Source organism: Malaclemys terrapin, chromosome 4 (genome assembly GCF_027887155.1).
Source record: "Malaclemys terrapin pileata isolate rMalTer1 chromosome 4, rMalTer1.hap1, whole genome shotgun sequence".
NCBI classification, from domain to species: Eukaryota; Metazoa; Chordata; order Testudines; family Emydidae; genus Malaclemys; species Malaclemys terrapin.
Genome location: NC_071508.1, coordinates 72,128,108 through 72,144,257, shown reverse-complemented (window position 1 = coordinate 72,144,257; position 16,150 = coordinate 72,128,108). Strand labels below are relative to the sequence as shown.

General features: G+C 41.6%; 1 protein-coding gene across 4 annotated transcripts in view; it reads left to right on the top strand.

Moving 5' to 3' along the window:
• The window catches only part of LOC128837411 (CD59 glycoprotein-like), a 35,135-nt gene that overhangs the window by 13,610 nt on the left and 5,375 nt on the right, over nt 1-16,150 (top strand). For 2 of the 4 annotated variants that reach the window (XM_054028585.1, XM_054028584.1), the window contains exons 3-4: nt 7,685-7,786; nt 10,393-11,679. In XM_054028585.1, the coding sequence (XP_053884560.1) occupies nt 7,685-7,786; nt 10,393-10,589 (299 nt within the window). In that variant the 3' untranslated portion in view covers nt 10,590-11,679. Of the gene's footprint in view, nt 1-4,104; nt 6,385-7,684; nt 7,787-10,392; nt 11,680-16,150 lie in introns of those variants that run through there. The other 2 variants (XM_054028586.1, XM_054028583.1) reach the window with 2 other exon arrangements.

The following is a 16,150-nucleotide window of genomic DNA, read 5'->3' as shown; positions in this document are numbered from 1 at the left end:
AGTAGATTATAAGCTTTGTAACGATACCTTACAAGAGACCTTTTGCATAAAGCATATTCCAGTTACATTGTATTCACACTCATAAGCATATTTCCATAAAACATTATGGAGTGCAACATCACATATGGACAAAGCTATCACAAGAAATCAAACAGGTTATAAAAATATGAATTTCGGCAAGGCCCCTGGGATGGATGGCTTTCTGTCAGATTTCTACAAAACATTTTATAATTAGGTATCTTCTATTTTTTCAAAGGATTTCACTGAAACATTCCAAAAAGGAACCATGTCTCATGACATGAGAACTGCTTTAATATTAAAAAGAACAAAGATGGTTGCAACTGTGGTAACTTCCGCCCCATATTTCTGTTGAATACAGATAGCAAAATAATTGTAAAAATTTTAGCAACACAACTGAACACCATCATCCCATCAATTATACCCACAGATCACGTTGGTTTCATTAACGGAAGACTGGCTGCTGATAATACAAGAAAAATAGCTCACTTGATCCAGCAAGCTCAGATGTCAGATTTTCCCTACATATAGCCTTATCTCGAGATGCAGAGAAAGTCATTGATAGGGTTGAATGGCTTTATCTAATGTCTGTCCTAAAAGATTTGGATTTTGACCAATATTCCTGAATTGGATTAGTGTATTATACAACTCTCCCCTTGCTTCACTATCAACTAATGGAATTATTTCTCCCACATTTCAACTATAAAAAGGGATATGACAGGACTGTCTCCTCTTGCCCCTCCTTTTTAATCTCTCTCTTGAACCACTGGCAATGTACATACATCAGCACACAGTCCTTGAAGGTATGATTATAAACAGGAAAGAATACTAAATCAGTTGATATGCTGATGGCATTTTTGTACTATTGAAGAATCCATCCTCATCAATCCCATCATTATTGAATGTTGTTGATATTTTTTGAAAGATCTCGGTTTTTTGCATTAACTGGAATAAATCTCAAACAATGGATATATCTAAAAGATCAGATTCTTCTCAGTTTCAGCATTTTGCCTTTCAAATATGCAAGGAAATAACTTATTTAGGTGTTAAATTTGTCCTAATCTTCCCAAAATTGTTTTTATAAACTATATATTAAAAGAAATTTCCAAGGACATGGAAAAGTGGTGTCTCCTTCCTCTATTCTTATCAGGGAGAATAGAACTAGCCAAAATGAATATCTGCCCAAGAATGACTTTTATTAGTAGTCTGTTGCCTTTCAAGATCTCCCCCTTGCTCTTTGCTCAAATATATAGGCTTATCATGCAACTTATATGGAATAAAAAACCAGTCTTGCTTGTCACACAAGATCCTTCTTGTACCACTATGGATAACCCGTGCCTCAGGATTAAGGCCTACTCCATGCTTAAAACAATTTAGATAGCAAAAGGATTAACAAATATTAAAGATATAATCCAAGATGATAGACTGGCCTCCTTCAATTACACGTGTAACAAATATTGGGTACCAGTGATTTCCCAACACCTCCCCCACAGTTTTGTGAACTAGTTACATGCCAATTTAGTGACTGTTTTGAAAATTGAATTGAAATTGAAACATTAATACACACTTTAAAAGCATATACAGTGTATAATAAAATACATGTATCTGAAAAAGTATAATAGATTTGAAAAGTATGAACATAGACTAGCTTCCTTATACAGCTGTTGTTTTTTATGACAATGTCAGTGCATTCATTTCGGTGATGTTGGCCAACCTAATAATTTCAAATGATGATCTGTAAGCGAAGTCTAAATGAGCTCTCCCTGACAGCTAGTGATGAGCTGGGGCTGGAGGGAAAGGCTTCAGGATCAGATTATATTTACATTTACACCTAATCTACCTAGGTACCCAGCAAACAGAGCTGTGTTGCCCAAGTGATAGATTTTGGTTGGGGTTGGGTTACAAATCACTTGAATGCGGGGGGGAGGAGGGGGGAGGGATGAAATGAATGAGTAAAGGGCAGTAGAACTGTACTTAGCCTGTGCTGGTTGAGGGCATCAAGACAGAGGGTGGGGACCTGTCCCTCTCCACTGTTTAAAGACAGAGCTGATTAGGCTCCATAGATAGTCTTTTGTTCTGTTAAGTGACCACTGCAGCTGAAATCACTGATAATCAGGTCTAAGTGCTTAGTCCTGCTGTGGGGACAGTGTTTCTGTAGAAGAGACAGCCCAGACTGCACTAGCAGCGAGGTTCCCCCACTGAGAGCTCAGCTGAAATCACTGAGAGCTCGGTGGAACCTCAAGAGACCAACTCGCAGAGGTCACAGTGGCAGGTGGCAGCAGAAGGTGACTGTGCAGGGCCATTGGCAACAGAGTGGTGGAGTGAACGGTGGCACAATGAACAGCAGTGGCCAGAGCGAACAGTGAACAGCTGGAGGAACGAGCAAGGTGCCTTCTTGCCCCCCACCTGGGAGGTGTACTCACATGAAAGCACTTCTGAACTCTGAGTCTCCACTGACCAAAGACAACACCGGGGTGAGTGGGGTGCGGTGGAGGGAAAAGTGAGGGGCACGTTAAATAAACATTTGTTTGTTGAACTATATTTTAGTGACTTTGCTCCAGAATGCTAGATTTGTGACTGGGAATGGAAACTTATATATATATGTTTCCTAGTAGGCCAAGATTTTTAAAATGCATTATTTGCCAAGGTTGTTATCTCACATTGTTGCTATCTTGAGAGGTCATTATGTTGGGGAGTTTCTGTACTAAACATTTTTATTATTATAATTAATTTTTACATAAGAATGGTCATACTGGGTCAGACCAATGGTCCATATAGCCCAGTATCCTGTCTTCCGACAGTGGTCGAGGCCAGATGTTTCAGAGGGAATGAACAGAACAGGGAATCATCAAGTGATCCATCCCCTGTTGCCCATTCCCAGCTTCTGGCAAACAGGCTAGGGACACTCAGAGCATGGTGTTGCATCCCTCCCCATCCTGGCTAATAGTCACTGATGGACCTATTCTCCAGGAATTTTTCTAGTTCTTTTTTTAATCCTGCTATAGTTTTGGTCTTCACAGCATCCTCTGGCAAAGAGTTCCACGGGTTGACTTATGTTATGTGAAGAAATACTTCCTTTTGTTTTTTTAAAACCTGATGCCTATTAATTTCAATGGGTGACTGCTAGTTCTTGTGTTATGTGAAGGATTAAATAACATTTCCTTATTCACTTTCTTCACACCAATCAAGATTTTATAGACCTCTATCATATCCCCCTTTAGTCGTCTCTTTTCTAAGCTGAAAATTCCCAGTCATTTTAGTCTCTCCTCCTGTTTCATACCCCTAATCATTTTAGTTGCCCATCTCTGTACCTTTTCCAATTCCAATATATCTTTTTTGGGATGGGGTGACCAGATCTGCACACAGTATTCAAGGTGTGCATGTACCATGGATTTACATAGAGGCAATATGATATTTTCTGTCTGATTATCTATCCCTTTCTTAATGATTCCCAACATTCTGTTTGTTTTTTTGACTCCCGCTGCACATTGAGTGGATGTTTTCAGAGAACTATCCACAATGACTCCAAGATCTCTTTCTTGAGTGTTAACAGCTAATTCAGACTCCATCATTTTGTATGTATAGTTGAGATTGTTTTCCAACGTGCTTTACTTTGCATTTATCAACATTGAATTTCATCTGCCATTTTGTTGCCCAGTCACCCAGTTTTGTGAGATCCCTTTGTAACTCTTCGCAGTCTGCCTGGGACTTAACTATCTTGAATAGTTTTTTATAATCTGCAAATTTTGCCACCTCACTGTTTACCCATTTTTCCAGATCATTTATGAATATGTTGAACAGTAATGGTCCCAGTACTGACCTCTCAGGGATACCACTATTTATCTCTCTCCATTCTGAAAACTAATAATTTATTTCTACTCTTTGTTTCCCATCTTTTAACCAGTTACTGATCCATGAGAGGGCTTACTTTTCAAAAGTCAATTTAAATTAAGTACATTTAAAAAAAAATTATATATTTTTAGAAATCTAGACTTGTTATGTGTTTTGGTGTAACTTGCATTATCCTTATGTTAAATTTGCATTATCCTAACAAAACATTATTCATATCTCTTTTATATGTTGCAGGTCAAAGTGAAAATGAAAAGACAAAAAACAATACAATAATTTTTCCACTCAAAGGCCTCAAAAACTAACCAAGGTGAAGAACACATCAAGAACCAAGAATATATCAACATGTCATCTGAAGGTTCAAGTGGTATATCTACATCCGACCAGCCCGAAGCACAAATACAGCTACCTACTGAAGAAACAGTGTCTCCAAAACCTAAAGGCAGTTTCCGATGTTTGTCGGTCAAAGTGTTCCCATTTATTGAAGCTACAAAAGATGCCTACTGGTGCACCTCTTGCAAAAAAGTTTACAAAGAAGGAAAACTTCCCAATGCTATAATTGGTAAAAGTGGAGGAGCTTGGTTTGTCAAACCGATGAGCAAAGCCAATGCTGACAAACTACGTGAAAAGGCTGCAAAACACCAGGCCTCTGGAGTGCATCAACATGCAGAAAGCCTTATAAGCCCACTTTCAAAGCCAATTTTAGAAGTACTTAATGAGGCAGTTAGAAGGCTGGAGACATAACACAGTTCATGCGAACAAACATGGCTGTGGCATCCTACTTTCTATTTAAGCAAGAGATACCACACATTACAAACCGGAGGCCAATGTTAAGTGCATTGTCACTTGTTCATCCTGAAGTTGAACACTGGTTCCGAACAAGACCAGCAAATACTCACTATCTTTCTGCAAGAAATTCAACTGACTGGCTAGAAGCATGCGGTGCAACAGTGAAAGACTCAACAGTTGAAAAAGTGAAGAACTCTCTCACCACATTCAAAAAATTTGCATACATGGCTGATGAATGCACCGATGCAAATGGGCATCAAGTATTAAGTCATTGTGTACGTTATCTTGATGTCAAAGGTAGGCCAGTAGATGCATTTCTAGATGTTCAAGTTATAGAAGACACATCGGCTGCATCTGTGACAACCCACATCTTAGAAAAGTTAAATGCTTGTCAACTGGACCCCAAAGAGATGGCTGCTCGTGCATTTGATGGAGCTGCAAGCTTCTCTGGAAGATATGGTGGAGTACAAGCTTTGCTCAGAGAAAAGTGTAACACTAATCTCTCCTATACACACTGCAGAGGCCATCTACTCCAACTAGCACTAGTACGAGCTGCAGAAGCTTCAAAAGACATTAAAAAAGCTATAAATTTAATGTCTTCATTATATTCTTTTTTCAGCAAGAGTCCAAACAGACTGAATATCTTGGAAAATATAGAAGATACACTGGGACTGAAGTTCAAATTCAACCTGGGAAAACCTGCTGGCTGTCTCATGAGCGATCCTTGGCTGTTGTCTAAAATTACTCCAGCCATTATTACTGGCTTTGGAAAGTATCTACCAAGATGGGATGGATGTAAGTAGTGAGGGTGGTGGATTACTTTTGCTACTACGTTCAGAGAAGACTATTGCCATTCTCTCTCTCATAAGTCTACTGTTGAAACCACCTGGGTCATTAAACAATGCCATCCAGGCATCTGTTACAACAGTAGTAGATCTTTGTCCAGCAATAGAAGCTACATTTGGATCAATCAGAGATCTATCCATTGAAAAAGTACTGGAAGAAGCAAAGACTTCAGTCCAGAAGTTGACTAATGAAGGCATTTATATTGAATCCTTAAGTGAAGAAGACAAGAAGTGTTTGTTAAGACAACTGAAAAAGTACACAGACTTGATAATTTAAAATCTACAACGACTTCTAGATTCTACTCAACCTCTACGTAGGTTTTACAGATGCCTGTCCTATAAAACACTGACAGTTGAGTGGAGTGAGGCACTACCAGCAATGGGGCTGCCATGTGCTCAAGTCAGAATAGAAAATTTGAACACAGAGTTCAATATCATACGATGAATGAATGAGGATTTGACTTCAACTTCTTTTTTATCATCACTAGTGGCTCGACCGACCCAATCTTTGTGTTCTGATTCCTGGGATGAAAGAAGTAGGAATTCATCTCTCGCCACTCCCAGTCACAAAAGCTACAGTTGAGCGTTCTTTTTCATCATTGAATAGAATTTTGTGTTCTGAAAGAAGTCACCTTCTGCCTGATCATGTGAATGAACTAATGAGCATATCTACTGAAAGAATGGAAGTCCCGGACACACGAGAAGTCACCAAAGATGAACACATTGCATTCAAGAAGTTCATTAACAGAGTTGTGCAAAATTATAACAAGAAACCAAGAAGGATGTAGATGTCGTGCTTCATAGAAGGCTTGAGTAGCCAACTTTAATTTGTGTGATGATTTTAAAACATGAGTTAAATCTAATAAAATGGTCATGAAACATTTTTCAGTTTTTACTGTGGTGCCATACAGCCCACCTTCACCCTCACAGTCTCGCCCCCCATCTGCCCTGACACTCCCCCCCACCCCCCGTAAATTCAAACACCTCCCCCCCCCCATTTCAATTCCTGGGGAAGCCACTGTTGGCTACTGCTGTCTCACAGTTCCTTCTCTCCGCAGCTATGCTTAAGGATTCATGCAAGGATTGGGGAAAATTGGTCTGCTTCAAAGAAGGTTTCACCTGAAGCACACTTGTTATACAAAAACAAATGCACTTGAGCCAAGATTTTCAAAAAAGGAATTGTCATGATCATCTCTTCTTTTCTAGTTTTAAAATGGTAACTAGAAACATTCCTTTTTGTCATCGTATGAGGGGTTATAGCTGTTTTAGGGTACAGCCTAAAGATGGGATCACACACATTTGAGCAAGTCTGATGTTGCATTTAGCAGGAGGCAGCGATGGACAGACACGTATTTGCTTCTTTGAAAAAAATCAGCAGCATATATTTCAGTGGGAACATAGGATGAGATGGGAGCAAGAAGGGTAAAAGAAAAAGAGCATAAGAGACAAGGAAGTTAATGATATGGAAAGATGAGGGAAGTGTATGCTAGCGGTCTGGATTAGGACAGATATTCTAGAATGCTGAAGATTTATGAGAACAGAGATGAGTAGGGAAAAAAGGAATAAGAAATTAGAGCATGAGATACAAGGAGGTTAATGATAGGAAGGGAGTGTGCTAGCAGTCAGGATTAGGAAAAGATGTCACCAGCATAGTGTTGAAGATTTATGAGAACCCGCATAGTTCAGGACAGGGGGAAAAAGTAGGAAGAGAGTCAGTTCATGGAACAGAAGAGATGAGATGAGGGAAAGAAAGAGGGGTTGAGGGGTGGGGCAAGAAGCAATGAGAAGGAAAGGACAAAGAGCCTGATTAAAAGGATAAGCAGTTCTGAATCAATGTCACCAGTAAAACAAAGATGTAGGAAACTCAGGTTATTGTCCCTGGGCTGGTAAAGCTTAAGGCTCAGTTTATGCATTGCAGCAGTTGGATGCAGTCCCAATTTGCTTTATTTAAATGTAGCTGCTGCTTCCCTGAACTTGGGTTGATAAATTGAGAGACTCATAAATAATTTGCGGCCTAAGGGACTCTTGCAGTACTTAAAGAAGAATAGTCTGTTTTTCATTTGAAGATTTAAAATGGTTTGGTCTAACAGATATTGAAAAGTCCTTCATTATGAGCATTTTGAGTTTGTATTAGAAAAGCAGCTGGTTCCTATGTAATGATAAAATATTATTTTCTTTTTTAGGATATGCCCTGAAGTGTTACATCTGTGCAGATAGTCCTTCATTGTGTTTAACCAATGCTACTTGCACCCATGGAGATGATAGTTGCTTACAGATCAGGTTTGGTATGTATGCTATCCCACAGAATAAAATAAATACAGAAAAATTAACTCATTCAAAGTCTGTGCATTTCAAGTCTGGAAATGTCCGACTCCAGTTTGTTAATTTAGTTCACGATAAAAGACCGTTTGAATTACATGCTGATAATAATCATCAGTACAATTTGTTTTTTGAGCACCCGATAAAGATAAATGGTGGTGTGTGCATCTGATGTACAACATTTGTCATATATCCAGGTAAATAAAAAAGTCAAATTGAAGTAGTCCAAGTGAGTGAATTAACAGCAAGGCAGCATAAGACTGTAGTGGATAAAGTGCACTTCATGTAATTTGTTCTCCGCATAAATATAGTTCACTTAAAATAAACTTATGGTTGAAAAATTCAGAACAATCAAAGCATATTTCAAAAAATGAACCATTCTGACACCAGAATGTCATATCCACTTATCTCTTTCAAAGATTGTCATGAGCACCCAGAATATTGGGTGCACGCTTTTTTATTGCAGAATAGTAAATATATATATATATATATATATATAATCTAGCATAGGAGTTATTGACCTGAAAACATGAATCTGCCTGGAGGAACAAGGTTTTTCCACGTGTTGAATGCCAAGTGTGGATGACATCAACATTGCACTTATTCTTCACCTTTTCTGAGAAACAGCTAAGCAATAGCAAGGAATGAGGAACTGTAGGAAACCTCATAGGAGGAAAGTCTGTTTTCTGGTCGTAATCATATATTTTCCATTATAGGGCTTATACTTCCTAGTAGTAAGGGAAATGCTAAGAGGCACTGAGAAGCAGTAAGTGGTTCAGCTGGCATGGATTTGAGCTCTTATAAATGATATTCCTTCAGAAGAGAGAGGATTGTTGTGGGAGAGAATGTTCTTCCTGAGAAAGAAGCTCAGAACTGAACAGGGCTGCCCAGAGGATTCAGGGGCCCTGGGGTGTTCAGCGGCAGCAGGTCCCGGGGCGGAAGGACCCCCCGCCACGGGTCTTCAGGGCACTTCGGCGGCGGGTCCTGGAGCGGAAGGACCCCCCGCCGCCGAACTGCTGCCGAAGAACCGGAGCAGAAGAAGCTCCGGGGGCTCGGGCCCCGCGAGAGTTTTCCAGGGCCCCCGGAGCGAGTGAAGGACCCTGCTCCGGGGTCCCCGAAAAACTCTCGTGGGGATCTGGGGCAAATTGCCCCACTTGACCCCCCCCCCCCCCCCCCCCGGGCAGCCCTGGAACTGAAACAGTTGGCTAGACTGTATAGAACTATATACTCAGTAAGTGAGCTATCACTGTGGGCTTGATTGAAGCAAGCTAACCTAGAGTTTTGTTATTTCTTTAAGAATAAACTAAAGGAAGCCAGTGACTAGAAGTTTCTTTTGGACCTGGATTTACTCCATGCCTAACTTTTTAAAGAGACAGAATTGCTGGGGTAAACAACCTGCTTAGTCAGAGATCCCACACTGCCCAAACCAAACCGTGACTTTGCCTCTTGCATTTTGTAGGTTGGGATTCCTACAAGAATGGCTGGGAGATCATATGGTGAGCTGTAAATGGAGCCTTTAACTGAGGGCTTGTCTACATGAGAGAGTTGCATTATTTTAACTGAAAGTGAGATTTTAAATTGATTCAGTTAAACTGATGCAAAAGGCTGTGTGGAAACTCTTGTATTCATTTAAGAAAACTAAAATTGAAATAAGCCATTCTTAAACCAATACTATACAAGAGTTTCCATGTATTCTTTTGCATCAGTTGAACATCTCACCTTTTTAAATTAGTGCAACTTTCTCATGTAGACAGCGCCTAACTCCTTTTGTAAAAGAAATGACTGCCAGACTGAAATATATTTCTACTATCTTTAGATTCCACCACATACACTCCCTCTTCTCCACCCCCATTTCATTCTTCCTCTCCAAAATAGGGACTGGGTATGGTGTCTTGTGATAATGGGGGTCTTTAAATGCCCCCAGTTCTGTCACTGCCAAAATGTATTGAAGCTGCAAGCTTGTGAATCCATGAGCATGAAGGAAACTTCACAGGCACAACTAGAAAAGGACACTATTCTATGTAGTGTTTTCATTAAACTGTAGACTCTGTGGTGAGAACTGAGCACAAACTGGGCATTATCCAGCAATGAATAGTTCATTCCAGGTTTTCCTGTGAAAGAACACTTAGCTGCTAACCCAATCACTGTGTGTAGCTTATGAGTTGTGCTAACTCAAGCTGTTGGCTGTAATTGCATCCCCACTGCATTATTAGCTTGAAAGACAGCAGCACTTGAGATTCAACCCAGATCCCCTGATGGGCCAACTAGCTCGAGTTTAAAGCACTATTTCAGTTGACCTAGAGATTTGTGTGTAGACATTAAGTTAGAGGGAATACTTGAGTCATATCTCAAGTTAATACTGATCTGACGACAAGCCTGTTATTGCCTCACATATTGTGTTCCCACCAGCATGTTTATAGTGTGTGTTCACAGAAGAGTGACTGAACATGTTGAAAGGCGTTTGAACGACAAGAACTGGGCATGTTCAGACCAGGGCAGTGATTCTGCTTCTTTCTATAGAGAAGCAAACAGTATGGTATCCTGCTTCTAACTCTTTTTTTTTTTTTTTAAGCTGATGTGAAAACCTATGCCTGCTGGAAACACTCCCGATGCAATATGAATGAGATTGCTGATGATTTTGGTGCTGACAACTTTGATTTCCACTGCTGTCAAAAGGACTTTTGCAACAAGAGTCCAGCCACAGTGGTTAGTAAAACAACCTTCAGCATTGCGACTGTGATGACCATGATCTGGATGCTCTGCTTTTAATCTGGAGACAAAAAGATAAACATATTTTTTTCTAAAAAACAACAGAGGGTCCTGTGGCATAGGGACCTGTGTTGCTTTTTACAGATTCAGACTAACACGGCTACCCCTCTGATATTTTTTTCTGTTTGTATTGCTAAATATTTTCCCAATTCTCTTAACTATGGGGTGGTGGAGTTTTGCCCTCTGATTTATAAATCATGCTTCACAAAGTGCTCTCTCTCAGATACATTACTGTCAACAGCTGTCTGGAAAAAGGGGCACATTGTGTGTAATCAGTCAGAGAGAGGTAGAACATTCTGTGATGCCACATTTGGAGGAAAATACCATCTTTTAGAAAAAGCTGTATATGGAAAAAACATGGGAAAATACATACTACGTGCTAGAAAATTGTAATTTCTTAATGTTCTATGAATTTGCAATTATGTTTTTCTCTCTTCTCCAATATGTTTTATTATCCTTCAGCCAGTGAATTCTCCTGCTGTTGTTTAGAAGTAAAATTTCTTATGATCTTATTAATATAGTTGAAATCCTACTTCTTGCTGAAATATGTTTAGCAATGTTTTTCAAATGAATTATGAAGCCATTGAAATTGCATTATTTTGGGGGAAAGCTTTTGAGTGTTTTACAATTGAAAATTAAATTGAGGTGCATTTTAATTAAGTAAGGAATGCCCTGCCTTTCTGTAGAGTTCTATGAGCATGCAGGTACATGTAGTTGCTGCTTCAGCATCTTGTGTAAATTTTATCTTTTACTTATGATGGCTTTCAAAACAAAGATTTGAGCTGAGCAGGTCCTTTGCACAGCAAACAACTTTGTATATTCAGAGTTGTATGCAATCTTCTGGCATTAGTCTGATATTTTTGTCTGAAAAACAGTTAAGAGTTTAAAAGGGCATACCTAGCAAAATTTCCAGTATGGATATGCTTTAATTTCTGCTTGAAAACAGATTCAGCAAATGCAACTGACTCTAAGGGCTTCTAAATGTGGATGTTTCAGAAATAGACTTGTAGAACTTCTTAGCGCAACACTTATAACTGCCAATATTTTATTATTATTGACGCTAATAAAAAATGTATTGCATGAAAAATCACTAGATGATTATATGAATCATTGCCTTTCTGAACCAGATACTCCCTCTGTTCTTTGTTAGTTCCAAATTTAATTTTTTTCTCTTTGATGCTGGTTTCAAATCATACTGATTCAGGTAACATCACTTTTTGTTAATTGTTGCTCTTGTGTTTATTAGCAGCCATTTCATTAGCAACACAAGGAGCATATTGGACTTCAAGCAAATTTACATGGAATCTATAAAATATGCCATAAAGCCTCTAATTATCTTGCTTCTCTTGGAACAACTCTGCCTTTCATCCTTCTTAGAGCTGTTTTCTGCTTCTGCATAATTTTTTGGATTTCCATTTGGAAAAGTCATGGCATCATCAGCCTCTGTTCCAAGGCCCTCCCCTCACTTGGTTTTTAGTATCTTCCTGCTTCCAGAGTCATGTCATGGAATTGCATTCGCTTTTTAAAATATAAACAGTTTTCCTCACCCTTAATAAGCACAGTGCCTGGAGCAGAAACAGTCTGCTGTAAGTGCATTGTATGCTCCCAACAAAGAAAAGCCAAATAGAAGGGATTCTAGTTCAAATCTTGTGACGCCAAACCAATGGAAACAAGAATGCTCTTATCAACTCCCACAGTAGGAATTCCACCTTCTGCCATGTGAGGTGCACCTCCTCCACTCCGAGAGGAAGGAGTTACTTTCTTAGTGAAGGAGGAAAAATACTTGCAAAAAGAAAAACAGGAGTACTTGTGGCACCTTAGAGACTAACAAATTTATTAGAGCATAAGCTTTCGTGGACTACAGCCCACTTATGCTCTAATAAATTTGTTAGTCTCTAAGGTGCCACAAGTACTCCTGTTCTTCTTTTTGCGGATACAGACTAACACGGCTGCTACTCTGAAACCTGAAAAATACTTGGTTTCTTATTCTTGCTCTGTACCCCCAAAATCAGGCCTGAAGGCAGGAACTGACAGCTGGGCCTCATTAGCAAAGCAGGTCTTTAAAATGCAATAGTTTGGGCTACAGAAGGAGCCCTTGGTTCCAGGGAGGAGCAAAATCTGCCTGGGCTGAGAGATCCTCCTTCTATTGGGCTCTGGCCTGAACTACTCAGAGATTTAGAGACACTGTATGCAGTCTACTTTGGGCTGACATAACAGTTGGTATAGTGTCTACTGGGGATCCAGGTTGTCTATGTAAATTAACCCTCAGGTAAGCCCTACAATGTAATCCCGCTTCATGTTTATATCTTCATGTCTCTCTGAATTTGGCTGAATGTGGTGACCCTGATGTGGCTGCCAGGATCTCCATGAGAGGAAGCTTTTGCTGTGTGATAGCCATTTTGCACTGCCTCACAACACAGGCAGGGATTCATTTAAAAGTATACCACACAGAAAACTGAATTGTGATCAGGACCATCCTTACCCATACACAAACTAATTGCCCCAAATTTCCTGGTGCCCTACGCAGCTGCGTGCTGCTCCAGCAGCCAGCCCAATCCCCCGGCTGGTTGAGCCGGCCAGGAAAGCTGCCCCTGCTCCGCCCCCACCCCACCTCTTCCCCAAAGCCCCCGCCCCTGCTCCGCACCCACCCCTTCCCACCCCTTCCTCATAGCCCTCGCCTCTGCTCCACCCCTTCCCCATAGCCCTGCCCCTGCTCCACCCCCACCCCGCCTTTTCCTACCCCTGCTTTGCCCCAGGCCTACCCCCCACTCCAGCCCTTCCCCTGAGCTACGTCCTGGGGGACTGCAACAGGCCTGACCCCGCACTCGCCGGGTGGCGAGAAGTGGAACTACCCGGCCCCAGTCCACTCTGCTCCACCGGGGTAGCTGAGCAGAGTGGGTTAGAGCTGGGTCACTTCACTTCCTGCTACCCCATGAGTGCGGGTCGGGCCTGACTGCCCCGCAATCAGCGGGTGGCAGGAAGTGGAATGACCTGGCCCCAACCCGCTCTGCTCCACCAGCTCGTGCTGGGGGGTGGTTTCCCCCTACCCCCCCCCAAGCCTGCTCATGCACCCCACAGACCTTGGGCTCAGCCCCCCCTCCCGCGGAGGCCTGGGGCTGTGTAGGGCACCAAAATGTCTAGGGACAGCCCTGATTGTGATCTAGCTACCCCCACACTTCCCCATTTGACCCATCTGGCCTTAGACCCATTTAAGAACATAAGAATGCCATACTGGGTCAGACCAATAGTCCAGCTAGCCCAGTATCCTGTCTTCTGACAGTGGCCAATGCCAGGTGCTTCAGAGGGAATGAACAGAACAGGCAATCATCAAGCGATCCATTCTTGTCGCCCATTCCCAGATTCTAGCAAACAGAGGCTAGGGACACTTCAGAGCATGGTTTTGCATCCCTGCCCATCCTAGCTAATAGCCATTGATGGACCTATCCTCCAGGAACTTATCTAGTTCTTTTTTGAACCCTTCACAACATCCTCTGGCAAAGAGTTCCACAGGTTGACTGTGCGTTTGTGTGAAAAAATACTTCCTTTTGTGTGTTTTAAACCTGCTGCCTATTAATTTCATTTGGTGACCCCTAATTCTTGTGTTATGAGAAGGAATAAATAACACTTCCTTATTTACTTTCTCCACACCAGTCATGATTCTATAGACCTTTATCATATCCCGCCTTAGTCAAACTGTGGGACACATCCCCCTAGAGAGGTGTGGAAGAATGTTTGGGAGGTGAGCAGCGATGCCAGGCAGCTCATGCCAGCCCCAGATGGTTGGGCACAGGCCAGGTATCACAGGGCGCCGGGGAGGGAGTGCCACCTCCACCCCATCACTCATCTCAGCAGGCCACCCAGCCCCGTGGGTCAGTGATAACATCTGCCATGACCGCGCCGATTTCTGCTCCCTGCAGACACTGTGTCCAGCGCTGGCTCAATCCCCAGGGACCATCACACATGCCTTTCCCCACCCTCAAAACCTGATGAGGGAAGGGCAGGTACTGGCCCTGCCCTAGCATTGCAGCCTGGCTTCAAGGTAAAAATAGTCCCTTTGCTGAGGAAGCCTTGACTGTGCCATACCCATTGGTAAGTATCTGCATATTTGAAACTTACAGGTGTAGGTAATTTAATTAAAGCAGTTAGGTGAGTGAGGGTGAGGGAGAGCGAGCAATGGAGGGAGGGGGGATGGAGTGAGCAGAGCAGGGCCTCAGAGAATGGGCGGGGCAGGGGCATGGCCTCAGGAAAGGGGTGGGGCAATGGGCAGAGTAAGGGTGTTTGGGTTTGTATGATTACTGTTATTTCTACATTTTCTTTGAAGTAGATACTGGGTTGCACTTAAATTCAAAAAGTGATCTTGTGCTTAAGAAGGTTGGAAACCACTGTTAAGGTCTGTTATAAACAGGACGGTCATCAGTTGTTCTCCATGTTCACTGAAGGTAGGACAAGATATAATCAGCTTATTCTGCAGCAAGGGAGATTTAGGTTAGCTATTAAGAAAAGCTTAACTATAATGATTTTTAAGCACTGGAACAGGCTTCCATGGGAGGTTGTGAAATCCCTGCCACTGGCGGTTTTTAAGAGCAGGTTAGACAAACAACTCTCAGGGATAGTCTAGGTATACTAAGTACTGCCTCAGCACAGAGGGTAGGATTAGAGGACCTCTTGAGGTCCCTTCCAGCCCTACATTTCTGATTATTCTTATTGTGTACTGTGGGTAACCCAAAACATTCAAGGACTTCAATAGCCTATTTAGTGTGCAGCCACTAGAGGGCTATAAGATCACACATGCTTGCTCCAGGAAGTCTTTATCCAGAAAGGGCAGTGTTGACACAAACACGTTGTAGAAGGACAGACACATTTTTTCCTCCAGCCCAGGTCCACCCAGTAATGCCCCCTATGCTGGAGCAGCTTCTTTTTCATCACACATTGTAAGGACAAGCAGCACTGTGTGGATGTCACAGATAAACCAAAGGGGAAACATCAGGTATTAGAGATGAATTAATGATTTTTTTCTGCCCATATATGCTCCGCTGCTTTTTCTGAGCCTGCAGTGAAATCATATGAACCTTATTCATGTGTTTGTAAGATTAATAATTTGCTATGGAAATGACACATATAGTACTGTATATTAATATAATTTGAGCCCTGCCCTGTGCTTTTACTTCACAATCATAACATATTTATAAGGGCTCCTCTGCCTGCTGTCATGTTTGTGTCAACACTGTCCACAGTACACAATAAGAATAATCAGAAATGTAGGGCTGGAAGAGACCTCAAGAGGTCATCTAATCCTACCCTCTGTGTCTTATAAAGTGATGCTTTCCTCTGCCCTTTCTGAAAGCTGCTTTCCTGAAGATTGTTATGGTTCTTGTTATGAGAAATGGGCCAGAGCCATAAAATTCAGGCATGTTTAGATCAGGGGGTTTTGTCCAGCCTTCTCTAAAGATGGGGACAGCTGTGAAGTTCTGATCCCAAGCCTAACTCTTACAAAGTTCAATCGTGTTTGGATCTGAGGTTTGGTTTAGGATTCATCTGTATCTGGCCAAATAATTTGAGAA